Source organism: Oryx dammah, unplaced genomic scaffold (genome assembly GCF_014754425.2).
Source record: "Oryx dammah isolate SB20612 unplaced genomic scaffold, SCBI_Odam_1.1 HiC_scaffold_21, whole genome shotgun sequence".
Classification (NCBI taxonomy): domain Eukaryota; kingdom Metazoa; phylum Chordata; class Mammalia; order Artiodactyla; family Bovidae; genus Oryx; species Oryx dammah.
In genome coordinates this window covers 56,856,042-56,870,221 of record NW_024070205.1, presented here as the reverse complement: position 1 = coordinate 56,870,221, position 14,180 = coordinate 56,856,042, and the positions used below count along the sequence as shown (strand labels likewise).

The 14,180-nt window shown below is 39.4% G+C and overlaps 1 protein-coding gene across 1 annotated transcript in view; it reads left to right on the top strand.

Annotated features, from left to right (window-relative positions):
- The first annotated feature begins 885 nt into the window (after positions 1-885).
- IARS2 (isoleucyl-tRNA synthetase 2, mitochondrial) overlaps positions 886-14,180 on the top strand; it is a 47,741-nt gene continuing 34,446 nt past the window's right edge. Inside the window, exons 1-8 of the mRNA XM_040263256.1 lie at positions 886-1,269; positions 3,094-3,216; positions 7,781-7,940; positions 8,864-9,012; positions 9,095-9,144; positions 9,226-9,335; positions 9,442-9,532; positions 9,879-9,994. Of these exons, the coding sequence (XP_040119190.1) occupies positions 1,003-1,269; positions 3,094-3,216; positions 7,781-7,940; positions 8,864-9,012; positions 9,095-9,144; positions 9,226-9,335; positions 9,442-9,532; positions 9,879-9,994 (1,066 nt within the window). The 5' untranslated portion in view covers positions 886-1,002. The remainder of the gene's footprint in view (positions 1,270-3,093; positions 3,217-7,780; positions 7,941-8,863; positions 9,013-9,094; positions 9,145-9,225; positions 9,336-9,441; positions 9,533-9,878; positions 9,995-14,180) is intronic.

Here is a 14,180-nt window from a genome sequence, read left to right as displayed (position 1 = left end):
TGAACGCCTCAAGGCCGGGTGTATGACCCTTCGTCATCCGTTCCCAGCCTTGGGCACTCGGTGAACGTTCATAACCCTTTGTTATGCTCGTTCCAGCTTCCAACCTTCTCATGAGTGGAGCAAATACATTTTCAGTATTTGCTTAAAGCCTTCCAGCTCCTCCACAATCTGTGGTGTTGGAGAAGACTCTTGAGAGTCCCTTGGACTGCAAGGAGATCCAACCAGTCAATCCTAAAGGAAATCAGTCCTGAATATTCATTGGAAGGACTGACGCTGAAGCTGAAGCTCCAATCCTTTGGCCACCTGATGCGAAGAACTGACTCATTGGAAAAGACCCTGTTGTTAACATTGATTGAAGGCGGGAACATTGAAGGCGGGAGAAGGAATGACAAGAGGCTGAGACGGTTGGATGGCATCACCGACTGGATGGATATTGAGTTTGAGGAATTTCTGGGAGTTGGTGATGGACAGGGAAGCCTGACGTGCTGCAGTTTCCATGGAGTCGCAAAGAGTCTGATATGACTGAGCGACTGAACTGAATTGGAAAATTGCAGTCCAAATGGATTGGAGATACGCTATATGTGTAAATTACGTAGCAATTTTCGAAGACCTGGAATGAAGAAAAAGAATGTGAAATATTACATTTATAATTTTATATTAATTACATGTTGAGTGGTAATGTTGGTTATACTGGATTAAAGAAAATAAACTTTAAAAGGAACGCGCCGTGATTGAAACGTGAGCTTGTGGCGCGGGCCACACCCCTTCCCGCCCTCGCAGTCAGCGCCGCTCCAGGGGAAGCTGCTGCCGAGATCCGAATGTGGATCGGTCCCCAGTCTTCCCCGCCCCGCGCCGCGCTCCCCGCCCCTTCCCCGCCCCGCGCGCGTGCGCACTCCCGTAAGGCTCGCACCCGTGCCCTGGGCTCCCTACTCCCACACACAAAGCCCGGCCGGAGCCGAGGCCCCGGCGCCCTTCCGGACGCTGGGGTTGGCCTGGCCCGCCATGCGTTGGGGGCTGCGCCCTCGCGGTGCGGGGGCAGCGGCCCTGGCCGCGGCCTGGAATTTGTGGGTGCCACCTCGCCTTCCTTGTCGACCGCGCTGGCGAGGGACAACCGGGAACCTTTTGGTGCGGTCAGTCACCGGAGCCAGTAACCAGCCGCAGAACTCGAGTAATGGCAGCTATCGGGACACGGTGTTGCTGCCGCAGACCAGCTTCCCCATGAAGCTGCTGGGCCGCCAGCAGCCCGACACGGAGCTGGAGATCCAGCAGGTACGGGCGGGCCTGCGCTCCGCGCGGGCCGCGAGCGGGGCCTCGGGAGGCGTCACGGGCCCTCCCTGGAGCCACGCCTGGGCCACCCACATCCCGGGCAGGGCAGGGCAGGGCAGGCCCGGCCGCAGGCTCCAGGCCCTTTTGGGCCAGAGGTGTTGCGATCAGACCAGTGGGAATCATGCACTTCCCACAGGTTGTACTGGGTGAAAACACAGGTGCAGAAACCTCTAGACAAGTCCACTAGAGGTGGCGGGTTCCAGACCGGAATGCTAACCCGGGTCTCCCGCATAGTAGGCAGAGCCACTTACGGTCTGAGCCACCAGGGAAGTCCAACGGTGAAACAGCTATGTTCAGATAGCATGGATGGAATACAAATGCCAGTTATAGCTTATACAAAACTAGTCGAATTTGGTCTCTTTTCCAGTGATTTTGTTTACAGTAAATTAACATGTACACATATAAATAAAGATGCGATCATGAGAAGATGAAGCTCACTTTTGTGATATCAATAGGGCCTTAGTTGGAAGGTGGCTTGTTTGAAGGGTCAGGTAGCCGTGGTTACTTCATCTGAGTCCTCTTCCTCACCTGTGCTTCTGTCTCCTGTATTAAACTGAACTTTCTAAGGCCAGAAATTCACTTGTTAGTTTGTGTAATTCTAGGGTCTTTAAAAATCCGTGATATTTTGGATATATTAGTTAAGTAAATATGCTTAGCTTAAATATTCTTATGACAGCGCTCAGAGTTCTAGATTCACAAGCCTGTTTTGGCCATCTGGTTTTTTAAGTGTTCCATCCAGTACCTTCTGTATTTCTGGAACTGTGACCGTTTCAGATATTTTCTTGTATAGTCTTCACACCAGCTTGGTGTGTTGAATATTATTAACTTTTTCAAATGAGGGGATAGGCCTACAAAGGCAAAGTGACTTGGCCAGCGTCACACAGAAGATGAGGGAAGGGGAGTGGGATTGCAATCAGAGTTTTTCCAGACTGAGAGTAGAAGTGTTGAGGAAGATATGAGAGAAAGTGTGTGTGTGTGTCTGTGTGTGTGTGTCTGTGTGTGTGTCTCTGTGTGTGTGTGTCTGTGTGTGTGTGTGTAGCAAGTGTTGAGGCCAGAGCATAGCAGGAGTAAGATATGAGAGAAAGTGTGTGTGTCTGTGTGTGTGTGTCTGTGTGTGTGTGTGTGTGTGTGTCTGTGTGTGTGGTGGGGGATCTACAAGTCCTTCAACATGGAGTGGAGGGGGATGGAGTTCTGAGACAATGACCAAGAATTTTGTGGTACTATACCTTTGTAGGGCTTCCCAGGTGGTGCAGAGGTGAAGAATTGCTTGCCAGTGCAGGAGACACACGTTCAATCCCTGGGTTGGGAAGATCCCCTGGAGGAGGGCATGGCAACCCACTGCAGGATTCTTGGCTAGACAGTCCCATGGACAGAGGAGCCTGGCAGGCTACACCCCATGCAAAGAGTCCGACATGACTGAGAGACTAAGCACAAACCTCCGTAGGGTCCTGTACACCTGCATGAAGAGCTTAGACTTTAAACTGAAGTCTGCAAGGGTAACTGTTGAAAAGTTTTAAGAGATAAGTACCCAGATATGTATTTTATTTATTTTTTATGTTATTAGAAGGAGTGAAGTTTTTTTTAATAAAACGTTCTTAAACTTATTTTTTAATTGGAAGATGTGCATTTTAGAAAACTCACCTTGTGTTTTAGAGTTGAAGACATTGGAATGTGATAGGAAATAAACTGGCGCTGAGTGTTATTTATGGCAAGATTAAAGTGTATGTGTTTATGTAATGTGCAGACATTATTGCTCTTTTTAAACAGAAATGTGGATTTTCAGAACTTTATTCATGGCAGAGAGAAAGAAAAGCGAAGACTGAATTTTGTCTTCATGATGGACCTCCTTATGCAAATGGTGACCCTCATGTTGGACATGCTTTAAATAAGGTAATTTATAATTTTGGTTATAAGATGTGAGGGAAAATCTTTATTTAAATACACTTTGGAAAAGAGTATATTCGAAGGTTATGGCAATTACGTAAATTTGCATTGACATAAATTAAAATGTCTTACTAGAAAGCAGCAATGAACAGTTTTAGTACTGTGTGAAAAAATAACATCACTGGTATTTGCTTTGAACTTATTTTATGTTAATAAGTATCATATTATTCAATAAATAATTAATGAGCATCTGTTATATGCCAGATATTGTCTAGACTCTGGGGATAGCAGTGAACAAAATAAGGATAAGTCCTGTCTTATGGAGCTTGTGATCTAAACAGGAGGAAGGCACAGAAGGATAAGTAAAATGTTTAATATGGTTGATAGTTGCTAGAGACTGAATATTTGTCTCCTCCCCCTGCAAATCATATGTTGAAACCTAATCTCTAATGGTGTGTGGAGGTGGGGCCTTTGAGGGATGATTAGGTCAGAGAGCTCCCTTGTCTCCTTAGGCTGTGTGAGGTTACAGTGGGGAAAATGGGGGTCTATGAACCAGAAAGCGGCCCTTATCCGATACTGAATTTGCCAGCCCCTTGATCTTGGACTCCACAACCTATAGAATAGTGAGAAAGACATTTCTCCTATTTACGCCACCCCATTTATGCTAATTCTCAGACACTCTGCTGATGTCCAAGAATTGCTTGGTTGTATGTGTGGGAACCACCCCCCACACCACTCACACAATTACACACACACATACAGACAGACATATACACATAGAAATTCTTCTCAACCCAAATTGACTAAAAGATAGTAGTAGTAAGTGCTTTAGAAGAAAATAAAAGAAATGGAAAACTAATAGGGCAGGTCAGTTGGGCAAAGTGCAGCTTTATTAAATTGATCTGGGATGCCCCCTTCACTGAAAAGATGACATTCCTGTAAGGTCCTCAAGGAAGCAGAGGGGTAAGCTGTGGAGTATTTGGGGTAAGTATAGCTAAGTGAAAGAGGAGAGTGAAAAAGCCGGCTTGAAACTCAGCGTTCAAAAAAACTAAGATCGTGGCATCAGGTCCCATCACTTCATGGCAAATAGAAGGGGAAAAAATGGAAATAGTGGCAGACTTTATTATCTTGGGCTCCAGAATCACTGTGGATGGTGACTGCAGCCATGAAATCAAAAGATGCTTGCTCCTTGGAAGAAAAGCTGTGATCAGCATAGACAGCATATTAAAAATCAGAGACATCAATTTGCCGACAAAGGCCCATATAGTCAAAGGTATAGTTTTTCCAGTAGTCATATGCAGATGTGAGCACCGAAGAATTAGTGCTTTTGAACTGTGTTGCTGGAGAAAACTCTCGAGAGACCCTTGGACAGCAAGGAGATCAAACCATTTAATCCTAAAGGAAGTCAATGCTGGATATTAATTGAAGGACAGGTGCTGAAGCTGAAACTTTAATACTTTGGCCATGATGTGACAAGCTGACTCGTTGGAAAAGACACTGATGCTGGGAAAGATTAAGGGTAGGAAGAGAAGGGGCAACAGATGAGATGGTTGGATGGCATCAATGACTCAGATTGAGCAAACTCCGTGAGATAGTGAAAGACAAGGAGGCCTGGCATGCTGCAGTCTGTGGGGTTGCAAAGAGTCAGACACAACTTCATGACTAAACAACAACAGCAATAGCTAAGTGCTTCCCATGTGGTTCGAGTGGTAAGAAATCTGCCTGCCAGTTCAGGAGACACAGCAGACACAGGTTAGGCCCCTGGGTCGGGAAGATCCCCTGGAGTAAGAAATGACAACCCACTCCATTTGTGTGTGTACTGAGCATACACACACACACACAGTGCCACGTACAAAGACTTGAGGTGAATTTTCTTGGTGTGTTTGAGGAGGATAAACTGAGGTTTTGGTATCAGGGTGATGCTGGCCTTCCAGGATGAAGGCTTCCTGCCCTCATCACTATTTTGGTTTTTATTGCTATCATTTTTTTTTGCCAATTGCAAAATTCCAGAGAGGTTGAATCATAACAAATTCTTCTATGTCTGGCTTCCTTTACTTGTGCAGTGTTTGATATTCATACATGCTGTTACGATGTCAATAGTTGATTCTGTTTTAGTTGTCAATAATTGTAGAGAAGCATTCCATTTAGAGAGTGTACCACAATTTATTCACTGTTTTTTTCAGTCCTTTATTTTTATGTGAACTTTAATGGAAAGTTTGGAGAGGGCATGATCTTGGACATCTGTCTGTGTTTTCACCACTAGAAATCTGGTCACTGACCAAGTCAGTATTGCTATTAGAGCAGAATTCTGTTATAATATGTATTACATATTGTGTTAGACCTTCCATGGCGGCTCAGACAGTAAAAAGTCTGCCTGCAATGCAGGAGACCTGTGTTCGATCCCTGGGTTGGGAGGATCCCCTGGAGGAGGGCATGGCAACCCACTCCAGTATTCTTGCCTGGAGAATCCCCATGGACAGAGGAGCCTGGTGGGCTACAGTCCACGGGGTCCCTGAGAGTCAGACATGACTGAACAACCATCACTTTCTTTCACATTTACTTTCTTTCATTGTTTTAGACCATTTAATTGTGTTGAAAACTTCTAAAACTTTTGAGATGTTACACATATTGCACATTCCTTGGTATGAAGTTCGTTTGCTTCCACAGAGGCCAAATCATGCTGCTTGATAGCTCATTTTCAAATTATTAAGCATATTACATCAAATGGTAAAAAAAAAGCATTTCTTTTCATGGACAGAACTGAAGTGCTTTTTTTTTTTTTTAAAGTACACATTATTTGGAAGCAATTTCTTTCAAATTTTGTTTTAGTTAGAGTTTATATTTGAAGTAATTATAGATTCAGGTGCATTTGTTAAGGAAAAAATAGAGAGGATTCCGTATACATTTTACCCAGTTTCCCCAGTGGTAAAATCCTGCAAAACTGCAGTACTGTATCATAACCAGAATGTTACATTGATACATTCAAGAGACCAAACATTTCCATCAAGAATCCCTCATGATGCTCTTTTATAGCTATATTTATTTCCCTCTTTTCCCACCATCTCCTTAATTGTTCTCTACATCTATATTTTTGTCATTTCAAGAATTCTGTATAAATGTAATCATACAGTTTTGGGGGGTTAAGTTTTTTCACTCAGTGGTATATATTGTATATTTGTATCTCAGTTTGGACTAGCCAGTTTCGATGCTTATTACTGCTGGTGGCTAGTAAGCACTGTATGAGACATCACAGTCTAGAGCATATGTGCCTGCTTTCCTTTATTCAGGTAAGTACTTGTAGAATAGGGTGTGTATGCTTAGTCGCTCAGTCGTGTTCGATTCTTGCCACCCTGTAGACTGTAGCCTGCCAGACTCTTCTGTCCATGAGATTCTCCAGGCAAGAAAACCGGAGTGGGTTGCCACTTCCTTCTCCAGGGGATCTTCCCGACCCAGGAATCGATCCCAGGTCTCCTGCATTGCAGGCGGATTCTTTACTGATTGAGCTATGAATAGTGGCAGTCACCATTCTAAATGCTGGGAGTTTACAGATGAAGACAGATGGGATGTCTGATTTCAAAGAGTTTATATTTTCCAGGAAGAGACAGATTATTAAATAAATTAAACAACTTCAAATAGGGATAAATAGGAAGGATGTTATCTATATTGATTGATGCAAGTAATATACCTAACATAGAGTGTACAAATCTTAAGTATGTATCAGTAGATGAATGTTTTTGTTATATGACTACTCCCAGATCGCAAGGCCCCCTGCCCTTTGGTAAGAAGTCTGAAGGAGTTTTACACAGAAGGTGTGAGAGGAATGTGTATTATCTTTTCTACTTTTGAGAGACATCGAAGGGAAGATATATTTTTCTGGACTATTGCATTATTTAATTTTGGGAAGAAGGAATTGAGCCTGGAGCCAAATCTGTCCTTTGGCTTTGAGCCTCCATTTTTCAGTGGGTATATATATTTTTTTAAATTTGCTGCCCACTAGTATCTTAAGATGAGCTAGGAAACAGTTACAGAACTTTACTAAGAGATCTGTTGTTTTATTTAGGGTTTTAGTAGTAACAGAGGTAAGCATAATATTTCACACTCTAAGGGCATCATAAATTCTGCCTTGATTCTGTAATATTTATAAGCTAAATATATATATTATATAATATTGGATTATTCACATAAATAATTTTTTTCCATGACAGTAAAGCAAATTGTAATTTTTTATTCTGATTTTTAGGAAGTTCAGATTATTTCTTAAAATGGTAGTGTGGATTGCTTATTTGCATTCTCCAACTTAAAAAAAAATTAGTAATCTTGGATATAATGTTTTTTACTTTGAAATCTTTTGTAATTTGATTTCTTCCTGGGGGAGTTAATGACATTTTAAAAATCAGATAATTATTACGCTTATATTTATGTAGAACATAAGTTGGTAGATTTAATAAGTAATTCTATATAAATCCTTTAAAGTTGGATTTTATTAGTGTTTTAAAATGATACTAAGAGAACATAAGTTGTAGGCCACATGCTTTTTGTATGAATGATGATTATCATTTCATCTTTGCAGATTTTGAAAGACATAGCCAATCGATACCATATGATGAGAGGTTCCAAAATACATTTTGTGCCAGGCTGGGATTGTCATGGGTTACCCATTGAAATGAAAGTATTATCAGAACTTGGTGGAAAAGCTCAGAATCTTTCAGCTATGGAAATTAGAGAGAAAGGTAAGTAATCTCTATTTCTGTTTTAAAATGTTATTTGTAGACTGTAGTTCCTTGGAAAAGTCAGGACTTTATCAAAGACACCTGTTGCTTTTTGTTCTTTGCTATTGTTTTTTCTCTTATAATGAGATCAGTTGGAAACCACTGTGTCACAGAAAATTCAGATTTTGTGTAATTTACTTTTGTGAGAACTTATGTTCACAAACGAAGGAAAGTTTTGTGAGCACATCCAAGTACATGTTTCAATTCTTTGGTAGTCACGTTTTGTTGAAATTATTATTTTGGTGGTTGTTTTTATTTACTTTCTTGGCTAGAACCTGTTGACCTATTTTAGGTCCTAAACCAAAAGTAAATTTTAAATTAAAATTTTTTTAGAAGTCTCTTTTTCGGTCCTTTTCTTCAGTAGAATGAGTCAAGGAGGACTCGTCTGTTCTTATCTGTTAAACTATTGTATAATTGGATATGATTTTGAAGATCTCATACTTCCTTGTGGAACAGTATGATTGGTTACACTAATTTTTGTGTGTGTGTGTGTGTAATGAAATAATTATTCTCTGACCTTTTCTTAAATTATGAAGTAAGAGTAGCTTTTCCAGTTTGTTTTTTTAAAATGTAAGATCATTTTATGATCTCTGAATAATGGAAGAGATGGTAACAAAATAAACTTTTGAAATTTTAGTTAATTTTAGAATTTGTTGTAGGTATCTGCTGAATACTTTTACCTTTAGGATAACTTGACTTGTAAACATTTTTATAGTCTAAATTTTGTGTAATACCTGCATTTAGAGAGCTACATGCTAAGCTGTGTTCAAGAATTTTAACTCATTTTCAAATTGTGTGTGATGTTTGCATTTAGAGGGGTGCATGCTAAACCGTGTTCAAGAATTTTAACTCATTTCAAAAGGCTTTTTGTTTGTTGATTTTAGCTAGATCATTCGCCAAAGCAGCAATTGAGAAACAGAAATTGTCATTTATTCGCTGGGGAATAATGGCAGATTGGAATAATTGCTACTATACTTTTGATGGAAGATACGAGGCTAGGCAGTTGAGAATTTTCTACCAAATGTATGATAAGGTAATAAAGTTTTTTTTTCCTTTGAGTATGTTGAATTACATGTTGCAGAATTCCAGTTTTCATATATCTTTGTCTTTTATAGGGCTTGATTTATCGATCTTACAAACCTGTGTTTTGGTCTCCTTCATCAAGGTATTTATGTGTTTTGGGTAGCTAAAGTGGAGAATTTTGTGGGACTTCCAAATATTTATGTTTACTGTTTTTAAACCTTAGGACTGCATTGGCTGAAGCAGAACTTGAATATAATCCAGAGCACATCAGTCGCTCAGTATATGTAAAATTCCCTCTCCTGAAACCTTCTCCTAAGTTGGCATCTCTTCTAGGTAAGATTTATCTGTTGTTTAAGTTTATTGTTGTTTAAGTTTATCCATTGTTTATTAAACTTAAGGAATTTGATTTGCTAGCATATTTGAAATTTTATTTTCACAGATGGTTCATCTCCTGTTAGTTTTTTAGTGTGGACCACACAGCCTTGGACAATTCCAGCCAATCAAGCTGTTTGTTACATGCCAGAATCAAAGTAGGTATATTACAGCAATTTTTGTTTTATCAACAAATAGGATCAGTTCCACTTTTTAGCATTATTTTGATCTTACTGCATCCTCATTATCCTCTTAAAATTAGTGAATTATCACTTAGTTTTTATGTTCATATAGATTTTATTAAGCTTTAGAGAATTCTACTTAAGACCTTATTTTCCAGCTTCTTTGGAAAAGAAAACAGAAATGTAAGGAATGAAGTCCTTTGAAAATAGTACTTTTTTGATCTTAAAGTTAGTTTTTCTAAAGTGATATAGAACGTTTAAAATGTTATCTGTGGTTTTTCCTTTTTCATTGTTAGTAGCTTACTCCTCAATTTTATTTTAGGTATGCTGTTGTGAAGTGTTCCTCATCCGGAGACCTGTACATTCTCGGTGCAGATAAAGTAACATCTGTTGCTTCTACTTTGGGAACAACATTTGAAGTTATTTCAACATTTTCAGGTGAGGATTTACAGATATTCTGACAGTCAAAGTCGTCAAAATACTGGGTTGATCTGAGTTCAGTACCTTGCTGAACATTGTTCATTGTGAATAAAACAAATATGGCTTCTTTCTTTCTAGAATATATTTTATATTGATCAATCTGAAGGAGAATATACATTAAACATGATAGGAGCATAGAAAATATGAACATTGACAAAGTCACAATAGTTGAAAAAAATATTTTTGACAAATATCCAGTGGAAAATTAGAAAAATATCCTCTATGCAATATAAAATGTACAAATTTTCCTTTAAATTTTTAGTCAAAAGTAAATTACTGAAAATTATTTTTATCTGATTTGATCAAAAGAGCAAGGAAGGAAATAAATCTTTTTATTTTGGGGTATATGATTTTAATAAGGAAATTGAATAAATTCTGAAAGTTATTTCCAAGATAGCATTTCTATCAAAAGAATCCTTAGTAAGCTATAATTTAGGACTCCTAAAGTAGTGGCTGATTTTGAAATAAAACTGTGGAAACTAGGAAAGTTTAAAATTACCTTTGATTTTTAGCTATATCTTGGAGTTTCTTATGAAAGAAAAAAGATCACAAGTTAGAGATACTCAAAAATGGAAAGATTGTCCAACTAAATAGAGAAGACCTCAAAATGTATCAGTTCAGATATAAGCCAGTTAGAGGTTTAAACAATCTAAACAAAAATCGATAAGTTTTTAATGTCAAAGGCATAAAAGAAGCTGCAGAATGTTTAGTATTTAATACCATTTGTATCTTATTGCATTCTGTAAGTTAGAGGTAAGTTAGAGGATCTGATATATTCTTTAGTCCATACCCTTCACTCACCTCTTTTTTTAAAAAAATTGATATATAGCATTGTATTAGTTTTAGGCATTTGGTATAATGATTTAATATTTGTATGCATTGCAAGATGATCATAATAAATCTAGTTAACATCATCATCACACATAGTTACAAAGTTTTTTTCCTTGTGATGAGAACTTTTAAGGTCTATTCTCTTCAGTTCAGTCACTCAGTCGTGTCTGACTCTTTGCAACCCTATGGACTGCAGCATGCCAGGCTTCCCTGTCCATCACTAACTCCCAGAGCTTACTCAAACTCATGTCCATTGAGTCGGTGATGCCATCCAACACCTCATCCTCTGTCGGGATGTCCCCTTCTCCTGCCTTTAATCTTTCCCAGCATCAGGGTCTTTTCAAATGAGTCAGTTCTTCATGTCAGGTGGCCTAAGTATTGGAGTTTCAGCTTCAGCATCAGCCCTTCCAATGAATATTCAGGACTGATCTCCTTTAGGATGGACTGGTTGGATCTCCTTGCAGTCCAAGGGACTCAAGAGTTTTCTCCAACACCACAGTTCAAAAGCATCAATTCTTTGGTGCTCAGTTTTCTTTATAGTCCTTCTCTCACATCCATACATGGCTACTGGAAAAACTATAGCTTTGACTAGATGGGCCTTGTTGGCAAAGTAATTTCTTGCTTTTTAATATGTTGTCTAGGTTGGTCATAACTTTTCTTCCAATGAGCAAGCACCTTTTAATTTCACGGCTTCAGTCACCACCTGCACTGATTTTGGAGCCCCCCAAAATAAAGTCTGTCACTGTTTCCATTTTTCTCCATCTGTTTGCCATGAAGTGATGGGACCAGGTGCCATGATCTTAATTTTCTGAATGTTGAGTTTTAAGCCACCTTTTTCACTCTCCTCTTTCACTTTCATCAAGAGGCTTTTTAAGAGGCTCTGTTCTCTAAGTAGCTTTAAAATATACAATATAGTAGTATTAATCACAGCCCACCTCTTTTTTAAGTGCAGAAGATAGTAATAGACTTCATTGACATTTTAGATGTTGTTACAGAAGTTGAATGGCATGCTCAAAAGGTTTGTGAAAGTATAAGGTTAAATTTAAAGATTCTTTTTCTAGACTGCTTAACTGTTTCAAATTATCACTTTGTGGAGAGTTGATGGATTGCCATTTTGAGCCACCATGTTTCAGAGCAATTTGTATACTTTTCATTTCTGGTTGAATAATCTAGGAATAGGTGGCTTTCTATTTACTAAAGTAGTAGGAATGTTGAACAGCTAAAATGGAACATTTTCTTTGGGATAGATTTTCTTTCCAGAAAGAAATGTAAATTGCTTCTTACTAATCATCTGGGAATCTTTGTTGGGAGGTGAGGAAGAGTATTAAGTATTATAAGCACTAAGTATTGGGGCTAAAGGAAAGTTCATAGATGAAATTTACTTTGCTCCAAAGCTGTGGTTTCCGTACTAAAAATGTGTAAAGAGTACAGCACAAGTTTGTAGAGACTGGTGTTACTTGTCAATCTGATTTCGAGAAAAGGAATCAAAACACAAAGAGTTGATTTCTGTAAAATTCAGTGCTGACCATTGTCTCTTTTAACAGCATTAAAATTTGCATGGAAAAGAATGCATCCTAAAGTAATTTTCCTAGTAATTCAGGTATTTCCTGGTTATAAATGCCAAGTCATCCAAGTGAGACAGCAAGAAAGGCTTGTGATTTTCTTCAGAAAAGGGAATTTTGTCAGGATTTTATAAGGAAATGTCAGTTTTTCTCACACCTTTTACCCATAGTGCTGTTTTAAGCAAAATGAAATCAACAAAAGAGCTGTCTTTTCTATGAAATGTCCAAAGTTAAAAGACTTGTGTTCTCGCAGTGGGAGAGGGTGAGATGACTTGGGAGAATGGTATTGAAACATGTATAATATCATGTAAGAATCGAATTGCCAGTCTATGTCCGATGCAGGATATGGCACGCCTGGGGCTGGTACGCGGGGATGACCCAGAGAGATGATGTAGGGAGGGGGGTTGGGAGGGGGGGGTTCAGGTTTGGGAATGCATGTACACCCGTGGTGGATTCATGTCAATGTATGGCAAAACCAATACAGAATTGTAAAGTAAAATAACAAATAAATAAATTAAAAAAAAAAAAAGACTTGTGTTCTGATGGTATGACTAGGCGGTGTAGTTTTTATTGCTCTATGGCTAGAAAAAAGGATCATAGAAGTGGAGAAATTTATAAAGGCAGTTTTTTTTTAGGTTAAATATCATTTAGCTTGGAAAGATGAAGAATGATTTGTGGGGAATATCTGAGGCATAAGAGAGCCGTTAACCATTCTTCAGTTATTAATGCTAAAGACTAGATAGAATAAACAGACCTATTTAGTATGTTGGGTAAGTGGATGGGTAGAACCAGCGAAGCATTTTAAAGCTTGAAACTGTTTTTAAGAGTGTATGAAAGAAAGATTAGTTTGTGGAGCTCAACTCAAGAGGCAGTGAAGTTGGGAAACAGTAATGGTGTAGAGGGCTTCCCTGGTGCCTCTGCTGCTGCTGCTGCTAAGTCACTTCAGTCGTGTCCGACTCTGTGCGACCCCATAGACGGCAGCCCACCAGGCTCCCCCCTCCCTGGGATTTTCCAGGCAAGAACACTGGAGTGGGTTGCCATTTCCTTCTCCAGTGCATGAAAGTGAAAAGTGAAAGTAAAGTCGCTCAGTCGTGTCCGACTCTTTGTGACCCCATGGACTGCAGCCCACCAGGCCCCTCCATCCATGGGATTTTCCAGGCAAGAGTACTGGAGTGGGGTGCCATTGCCTTCTCCATCCCTGGTGCCTCAGTAATAAAGAATCCACCTGCAGTGCAGGAGATGCAGGTTTAATCCCTGGATCAGGAAGATCCCTTGGAGAAGAAAATGGCAACCCACTCCAGTATTCTTGCCTGGGAAATCCCATGGACAGAGGAGCCTGGAAGGCTATAGTCCATGGGTTTATAAAGAGCCAGACATGACTTGGTGAATACATGATAACAACGACAGAAAACGTCATAGATGATGGGTACGGTATATTATTAAAGGGAGCTAGAGTTACGTAGGGTGTTAGAGTCAGACTTGCCTTTGAACTTGAGTTCAGTCATTTGTTAGCCATGTTACCTCAGACAAATTGCCTGTGTTTTCTTGTTTTCTGATTTGTAAATTGGAGATAATGTTAGCTGTTTTGTACTATTATGAAGGTGAGGTAAGAGTTTATGTTGAGTCCAGTATACAGTGGGTACCCAGTAACTGTCAGGTATTATTTATCAGATCTCACCTTTTCAGGGTAACATGCAAAGCAACAGCAATGAGTTCCCACAGAGATAGTATTAGAACCTGCTGGTCGTTGA